We start from the raw sequence: 9,801 nt of genomic DNA on the forward strand, positions 1-9,801 counted from the left end.
GTTTGACCTAGAAAACCAAACATTCGCTTTTAAGTGTTTAATTTCAACTATTCTCACTTCTCTGCCCTCTTAGCGTCGCATTAAGATGTCAGGCTTTCTTTTCTGCCTTCGCCTCAAGGCTTTGAGTTCGAGCCTACCTGCCTACCAAAACTTTTCTTCTTTTACACCTCCAAACACCTAAGCAATGCCCGCACCCCTGCTAGTCTATTATATAAAGGGCAAAATGAGTGCAAGCATTTGTGTATTTGTCCATGAAAGGCTTTTTGCATTGGGCTTCTCGTGTTGATTAGATTCTGTGAGGAGTTTTTGCATACTTCCCAGATTGTAATATCTCAAATTCACAATCGGACATCGTCTCTATCTTTTTTTTTGATCGAGTTAAACAAAATTCCCACTGTGCCATCGTCTCCAATGTTTGTTTGTCTTTTTTGTATAGATAAAGCAAGACATTGGAATGCCACCACCTGGCCTTCAGGCTGGGTAGTATCTGTTCTGTAATTGGTCCTTGGTCAATGTAGGGGAAACCCTTCATACTGAGACAGTTACTACTTATTTGGATACTGCCAGAGTTCTCCCCTTTTTTTGGGGGAGCTGGTTTTCCTCCTCACATTAAAAACGATCTTGTGTCTAATTTGCTTTCATGGGAGCTTTAAAAGCAATGCTGTTTCTGCAAGTCATCTTGACTACGTTAAATTTTAGCACTTTGGACTTTCGGTCGTGTCATGGAGTAGCGGTAAGACGTCGGATTTTATTTCACTTTCTTTTCCACCTTCACATCGCAGGTTCAAACCTGCCTACTGACTACCACTTTTTTTATTTTGCTCAATACACACCTCCAAACACCTGGGCAACGCCGGGAACCCAGGTTAGTAATGCATAAAGGAGAATATTAATAGATAAAATTTAAATATTCATTTAAATATCATAGACGCCTTTATAATAAAAAAATAAAATAAAATGCAGCCTTCAAGAACAACACTAACAAATGGCAATCAACTCGAACACAGCTTTTATATAAAAAATAGTTTTATTTAACACAGTATTTTTTACAATATAAAAAATAGTTTTATTTAACACAGTATTTTTTATATATATAAAAAAATAGTTTTATTTAACACAGTATTTTTTATATATATAAAAAAATAGTTTTATTTAACACAGTATTTTTTATATATATAAAAAAATAGTTTTATTTAACACAGTATTTTTTATATTAGTGGTGTGGAGTACTAGATCTCTTGCCTGGTAATCTGTTACGAAATTGGGAAGGTTAATCCATTATATTTTTTTTCATTAGAGCAGGCTTAGAAATGCTCTGATGTAGACACATATAAATCCATAATAATAAAATAATAAAAGAGAAAGATTTAGGGAAAGTCATTCATTGCTACTTGTGTAAATAGAAATTCCTTGGTAAGGTATTTATCCATTTGCGTGAATTACCTCAACATGCATATTAACTGGTAAATAATTTTTACATTTTGCGATGGAATTAGAACAGGTGTTTTTTCCTGCATATTGTTTTTATAATTGAAATAGTAACGCTCCCGTCCTATTTACTGTACCCATATGCAAGAAGACAAAAATTAGTCCCTGTAGAATTCTTATGACTTTGGGACAAAGCATGCGGTGAACATTTCGACATCTGTTTGAGTGAGTGAAATGGTGTTGCTTTAGATCTATTTTAAAACTTGAAATAATTTCAATTGAGTTATTTCTCTTTGAGCGTATATAGTGAATCTGTTTGTGAAATAACGATTTGCAACAAATGCTTGGCTTAAGTAATTTAGTTGGGTTGCTGTGCAAGTGATGCAAAAATGTTGCATATTAGAGACTCTGTCAATTGTGATTAAATTAGCTAGTGTGAATTTTGACAAGAGTCAGATTTGGTGCATGATCATAACCTAGATCTATAAAACAGAATCATTCCCAAAGATGAATGACGTAAACTACAGGAATAGCAGGTTGAACGCTGTAGATAAAATAGAATAATGTCGTCAGATTTTCAAGCTGAGAAAAGCAAAATTTTTTTTCTCATCAGTCTTTCTACACAGTATAATCACGTTGACACACCGGTTCTCAGATCACCGAAGTTAAGCAATGTTGATCTTGGTCACTACTAAAATGGGTGACCATTTGGGAATTACAGGTGCTGTATGTACTCTCCGCTTATCTATGGATTCAAGCAGTGCTGATTCAAGAGAGGTGTGGTTAGATATTGCACAACTCTTGCCTCACAAGTTCACATGCAGCTACCCTTACAAGGGGTATCTATTGTTTTTCGAGACTGAACAGAAACATAGAAGAGAGCATTTGTTAGTCTGTCCTGCGTCGATTCTTTCAAAATAAAATCTTGAAGAAAACTTAGCAAATGTCTCCTTGTGTCATCTTCATAAAAAGACGCTTATTTCTATAGCAATCACTAAACAAAGCGGCAATGATGAAAAGAAGTGGAAAGTGAGTAAAAGACCAGCACATATACCATTCCTCCCCACCTTATGTATGAAGAACTTCTTTTCTTGAAAACTTAACAAAAGGGTAAACATGTTAGGCTTTAATTTATAATAAAAGGATACCAAACCCTTTGTACATTTTTTGCATAAAACTAAATTAAACTAAATATAGCCTACATTTTAACCCCTAATGCCTAGAAACTGTGTTTAGCATTATAACTATTATTGGTGATTAAATTAGCTAGTGTGAATTTTGACAAGCTTCACACTGAGTGCATGTCATGATAACCCAGACCTGTGAAACACAATCATGTCCAGAGATGCATGACGTAAAGTTAAGGCAGGGGAGCAGATCAAATGCCATAGACAAAATAGAATAATATACGAAATGCATAATAGAGTGGATGTGCTTATGACAGCAGCTTTATGCAAATGACCGTGTCATGTGCTGCGAGGTGACATCACAGCGGGGAAGAAGAAAAGAAAAAAGTTATGAATAAAAAAGAAAAATGTGTCTGAGAAGCTTAGAGATAGACGTGTTACATACATGACCTGAGAGTTACAGGAAAAGAGGTGTCCTAAACATGGTCAAACAATGAGTACCACATGGTTGACATAGCAGAGTCTTGTTAAACACATTAGAGTACGAGAAAACTTTAGAACCAGATACAAGGTATTATTCTGGAAGTCCCTGTAAATAAATGTCTGTTGTTTAACTAAAAAAAAAAAAAGTAGTCAAATTCTTTCTTTGTCTTTGTTTCATTGTGAGTGTCTGCATACAACGTGTGGGTCCCGAGTGTTGACATGTAACGACTGTTACAAATGACAAGACGTTTTTTGAGTGGGAAGAAACAAACCTATAATATAGAAAATGTGATAGTCTAATTGAATGTTATCTCGATGTCTCTGTCTGTGTGTGTCACTCATTTCAGTTAAGTTAGGATATTAAGAAGTAAACAATTAGCTAAGTGAACATTAGTCTTTCTCTCCTGAGTCAATTTTATCAAAATACAACCTTAAAGAAAACTCGGCAAACATCTCTTCTTTTTATTTTATGAAAATGAAAAAAAAAAAAAAAAAAAAAACAAGCATGGTGGACTTTAATTAATAATTTTCGACCCCCACGAGAAGATATACGAAGTGGACACTGATAATAGGTTGATGAATGTCCAAAATATTTGATGGGTTCCATAAAAGGATTCCAACCTCTTTCTACCATCTTTACATGAAACTAAATTGAACTAAATAAGCTGTGTTCCGAAATATATAATGATTGGTTAAATATTTTTTAATACATGTGAACATAAATATCTAATGTTATAAAAGAAGAGATAAGTAAACTTGTAATTTTTCTATTGATTTTTTTTTTTATTTCAGTGAAGGTCAGTTGAGTCCACGCAAGGAATTGTTGCATAATATTGATCCTCTAGAAAAAACAAAAGGAAAATCAAGTTTTTCTGGACATTTTGACACGCGTGTGAGAGCAGCTTTAAGAATTGGAGACTGGAAAATAATCACAGGAAATCCAGGTACTTGAAAAAAAAAAAATTATATTTTATCCAATGTTAATTTATACAAAATTTTGTTTGTGAAAATCTTGCTTTTTTTTTTTACTTGGAGTTACCACATATCAAGGCCCGAAAGCCACTTGGATAAGGGTTAATGAATAAGATGGTAGTATAGTAATGCTATATTAAAGATTAATGAGAATTTATTTGAATAATCTTATTAACATGCAACTTTAAGTTGCAAATATAAGTTTTATTTATCATCTTGCTTATCCAAGATATATAAATGAACTAGCAAGACTTGTGTTCCATCATTGTCCTGAAGAAATATAAAATAATAATTTAATTTAAAAAAATATAAGTATTAGAGTATTCATTCTGGAAACAAAAATTAGAAAAGAACCCATTTTACTATAAGTAATTTAGGTGATTAAAATAGGATTTAAATAGAAGTTTGATCACATCTTTGAAAACATCATTTCATAAGGTTAATTTGAAAATTTTAGAAAACAGGTTTTTACAGACAAATTTGTCTTTTAGTTGACCTTTGACAACTAAATATTTTCATTTACTAGACAAACCCACATGATTTTTGGAATATGATATCTAAAAATCTACTGACTGTTATGTTTAACCTTGAAGGTATAAACATTCGAATTTCTTCAGATGTTTTTTTTTTTTTAACAGCCTTCATTAAAAAAAAATCTATTGTTCTATTAAATTATTTTATTATTTTTATTTTTTGAATCTTTTGAGATGAGGTTTCATAATTTGTGTATTCATTTTTTTGTGGAATGTTATCCTCATCATCATAGTTGTTGTTGTGATGAGACAACAACTATGGAAGGCAGTAATTACTGGGGATACAGTTACAAGACTTAGCATTCCTATTCCATCACGATTAACCACCTGAAACAACAAGACGAGGATAACAATATGCGAACAAATGGATACACATGTTCTATTAAACTTCTATCGTATAAATAATTTGACTTTCCTCGGTTTATTTAAAAAAAAAAAAAAAAACGGTTGAAAAGCTATATTTCACTCAGCAATCAGCTTTGAAAGATTGTTAGTTTAAAAAAAACATAATCGCCCAAAAGATGAGCGTTTTATTATTTCTAGTCACCACTTGAAAACAATCACTCGCAATGTAAAGGCGTGGAAAACCAAATAATGTAATAAAATATTTTATTAAATGCATAAAATTATTTTTTTGTTATGAGACTTTTGGTGTAAAATACGTTTTTTCAAAGAAGGCTGTTTTTTTTTTTTTTAAATCTTAATCTAACTGGTGGTATTAACCCTAAGGGGTCAGTCCCTTATGGAGAGAGGAAAAGGATATATCTGGTATTATTGACGGTTGTTGTAAAATATAAAATCGATATGTGTGCTTATGTGGTTTGTATGAATTTTAAATAGAAAAAGTTTACTTACACCGAAAGTCTCAGAAAAAATTTTTTTTTAATCATTTAATAAAATATTGTTTTTTTTTTTTTAAATTTTCGCATTAAAATAGGATTTGATAAATATGTTTATTGTTTTAAATCAAGCAAAATACATTTCTCTACATTTTTTGGTCACTGGGCTTCTCTCCCTCTAAATTTGTAAGTAAATCCTATTTCTATCACCTGAATTCCGGTGGAATGTTTTTTTTTTTTTTTTTTTTTTTTTTTTTTAACTAGGAGGCACCACTTATTAAGGCCAAAAGGCCACTCAAGTATAAGGGTTAATGAATGTAAGATGGTAGTGTAGTAGTAATCATTAATAGTTGTAAATTGGGGAAGCTTTCAAGTAAAAAAAATTAACAAATATCCTCATCTAAAAAATGACACAAAATCTCATTCTCATGATTTCTTATAATAAAAATGTGTTTAAAAAAAAAAGTAAACGTAATCCAAAAATATTCTTGACTGAGGCAATTATTATTTGGTTTCAATCTAGTAGACCTTCTTTTATAGGTGCAGAAGTTCTAATTTCTTTCTATAAAATTGCCATAAAGAAAGCAGCCACTCCTCTGACATTACTATGAGCTTTTATCAAGTCATTTTTTTTGTTGTTTTTTTAGATTAAAAAAAAAAAACAAAGTAAGTAATCACAAATTCGAACAGTAAACAATTCAATTTATTGTTTTAAATAGAATGTTATGCATGGTTTCTATATTCTGCATAATTGCGTAGAATTTAAAATGAAAACGTTCCAGCACATATATACATACATACATATATATATATATATATATATATATATATATATATATATATATATATATATATATATACCATTCTTGGATTTTTTACCCTTCACCGGACTATCCATTCATGTGAAATCTTTTTATCATTTTTCTTTTACCTCCTATTCCCCTTACCTCACCCTTTTTTTTAACCAAGTAAGATCTGTGACTTACTTGTAGTTTCATTAAATACTTTTATATGCAAAATCCGATCCCGCATTTTGCTAATTCCTGCCCTCTGATGAGAAGGAGAGTATTTCTTAGAAACTCCGCGGATTAAGGACTATCCACTTATCTTGTGCTTTCTTTTTTTAAAATTAAATATGTTTTTAACTCTTTTTCAAGATGTCTTTTAACATGTTTTATTAATCATTTGTTCACATATATATATATATATATATATATATATATATATATATATATATATATATAAACGTGACCTTGTTGGTGTGTGTGTGAAAAGTCTTTACCGAACTCTTCTCTGAATATTTGGTCTACAGATTTGAAATTATAAAGTATTCGGACCTGTAGCACACTTTTGATTTGTTTTTTTTTTTTAGCCGGCAATAATTGCTGCTAAGGTGTCAAAATTAAAAACAACACAGTTGATCTTGGCAGGAGTAGTTGATTAAACCTGTTTACATTCATGGATTAAACATTATTTTTGAACGATTTATATACGTACGGGCATGACTTAGATGCTAAGGAATGAGGTTGGAGAATTATATATTTTGGTTTCGATTATAACTGATGGCATGCAATCAAATTTATTTGTACTTTTTGAATTAAAATATCATATTTAAATGTATCTTACGACCAGGCAATACTAAGCGGCCTGCTAGTAGTATATTATAAAGTGATCTTGTATCTGTGTGCAGAATGGTCTCTACCAAACTACTCTGTTAATTATTGGTCTACAGACTTGAAATTTGATATATAAGAAATTTGAGCCTGTAGAACAAATTCGATTTAGTTTTTATCTGGTAAAAGGGGGTGAAAATTGAAAAAAAATTGGAACTTGGCAAATGTAAGTTGACTAAACATGTTACTTCTACGCATGCACAAATATACATTCATACTTTTTAACAACGGTATTTTTAAAGTTTTTATATGCATATGAACTTAGCTCAGATGGTAACAAATAATGCTGGAGAACTACATGTTTTGGTTTCGATTCTAGCTGATGGCGCCCAGGTCATATTTTATTTTTTATTTCAAAATTATTACCATATATTGGATGCAATATTATAATCAACAGAGTATTGGCTCTATAATAATAATTATGAAATTTGCATAAATTAAAATATCATATTTAAGCATATTTTATGACTGGGCAATGCTAGGTGGCCTGTTAGTATATATGTAAACAACGAAACGTGTATATAAATAGATTATTATTATTAATATTAATAATATTTTTATTATTATTTTTTTTTTTATCCACTCAGGTAATAGCAGTTGGATTCCTCCTCCCCATATCAACGGAAATTGGGAAATACCAGAAGATAGCGAGAAGAATGTCTGGTTATTCAACATCACCAATGATCCCAACGAGCATTTTGATTTGTCTAATGAAAGACCTGATTTGGTTCGGCGAATGCTGCAGCGACTATCTTTTTACAACTCCACATCCGTAGATTGTCATTTCCCCGGAGATGACCCACAATCAAATCCACAACTTCATGGTGGATTTTGGGGACCCTGGGCATAAAAATAATTTTTTTTATAAACATATTTAATAAACTACTTTACTTTTTTTTTTTTTTTTTTTTTTTTAAATTATTTTTGGATTTTCATGTTTATACAACAAATATGGTGATGTTATGGGAAAAGCTAAAACTGTAGAAAAAAAAAAATAAAAATAAGCATATTTTACTCATGGCGTTTCTATAAATTAATAGAAGAATCATCATTTAAGGATTTTGTTTTCATGTTGATATAACCACAACTACAATGAGGATCTTTTTTTATTTTTTATTTTAACAAAGGAGTCACCACTTATCAAGACTTGGAGGCCACTCAAAGATAAGGGTTAATGAGTGTACAGTAGTCAATGGGAAAATATCGTAGTAATTGTCAATAGTGGAAATTTGGTAAAATGGATTATTAAATTTGACGGCTCATCAAGAACTTGTTCACGTTGGACTTGTTAACGTTGGACTTGTTAACGTTGGACTTGAAGACGGCCATATTGTAGTCAGTTGTGCGCTGATGTGTGCCAATTTTAAAGTTACTTGAAATTCATATTGAAGATTTGGAAATAAATAATAATCTAACAAATCCTTCCAAACAATTGATAAAAGCATGAAGATTAAACAAAGAATAAAAAAAACTCCTTACATGATTGACTTGAAAATACACAATGGCGTTGTGCCATCCGTTGCTCTTTTTATTTTCCCTCTCTTTGTATTTTCTTTCCTTCTTCAATGAACAAAAATAATCCATTACTAGACCTACCGTTCTTTAATGCGTGTAATTCACGACTCAAATAATAGCTTTGCGACTTTAATATGTTGAATACATAACTCAGTTAATGGCCTGCATTGTATTTGATAATTCGTGGAGAGACTCGTGAATAGTGACAAATGTGCACCTGGTCACTGTTCTTTCCTTTCGAAGATCATTTCTGGTCTTGATGAGGTTTTCAGCAAAGCCATTCCTTTGTTTTGATTTTCATAAAGTGCTATTTTTATTCCCGCTTTTATTACCTTGTTTAACAAGCAGCTGACTAGGAGAAAAGAACTTGCTTGGAAGTCTTAAACTGCAGATTTTAAATTTTAGTGATCTCTTGTTTGCACATGGCATTTGTGTACGCATGCCTACACTCCAAAATGAAAAGGTTAATTTGATTGGTGCCAGACTGGTGTTCAAAAAATAGTTTAGACTTGCGTGACGCAAGTCTTGATTATAATGGTTATAACTGATCAATAGGTTATTCGATATTGTTCCAGATACGACAGTCACAAGGTCCCTAGATTTTGGAAAGCCATCCACTCCAATAGTTTCTTCTTTCAGACTTTGAAATTTCTCTGTTTTCTTGCTTCCCTGACTGTACTGACATGAAGTAGTTTAAATGTAATGTGAACAGACATCTTGCTACTCAAGTCCCTACAATCTCCTATTAAACATGGTCCAAAATAGTAGTCCTTTACATCCAAGTATCAATGTGTTTGGGGTGAAAAAATGTAAAAACAAAAAACAAATAAAAATGTAAAAAAAAAAAAAAGCAAAAAAAAAGTGTAAATAAAAAAAGATGTAAAAATTAACCCACCCCTCCGTGCAGCAGTTACTCACGAGTGTGAAGGTATGTTTTTTTATGCTAAGAATTTCATAATTTTAAAAACAAACTTTGGTAAATATTTAGATTAATATTCAGCTAATTCATTTTTTTTTTTTTTTATTTTACTATTTTTCTGGCAATTACATGTTAATATCCTAAAAACTTGATAGAAAGAAGAAAAAAAAAAATTAGAGTGGGGAATCAGTTTCAGGTATAAATTTAGCATAAAATAATCCTCCATTTCTGAAGCATTATAACTTGGAACATTTAACCATTTTTTTTTTTTTACCACTAACTCTAAGTTCGATTATAATTGGAGTCATTTGA

General features: G+C 31.0%; 1 protein-coding gene across 1 annotated transcript in view; it reads left to right on the plus strand.

Moving 5' to 3' along the window:
- LOC145286270 (arylsulfatase B-like) overlaps window positions 1–8,069 on the plus strand; it is a 53,416-nt gene extending 45,347 nt beyond the window's left edge. The window contains exons 7-8 of the mRNA XM_080135105.1: window positions 3,831–3,982; window positions 7,643–8,069. Coding sequence (XP_079991231.1) covers window positions 3,831–3,982; window positions 7,643–7,905 — 415 coding nt within the window. The 3' untranslated portion in view covers window positions 7,906–8,069. The remainder of the gene's footprint in view (window positions 1–3,830; window positions 3,983–7,642) is intronic.
- The last annotated feature ends 1,732 nt before the right edge of the window (window positions 8,070–9,801 follow it).

This window comes from Euprymna scolopes, chromosome 10, assembly GCF_053919585.1.
Source record: "Euprymna scolopes isolate OS-2025 chromosome 10, ASM5391958v1, whole genome shotgun sequence".
Classification (NCBI taxonomy): Eukaryota; Metazoa; Mollusca; class Cephalopoda; order Sepiida; family Sepiolidae; genus Euprymna; species Euprymna scolopes.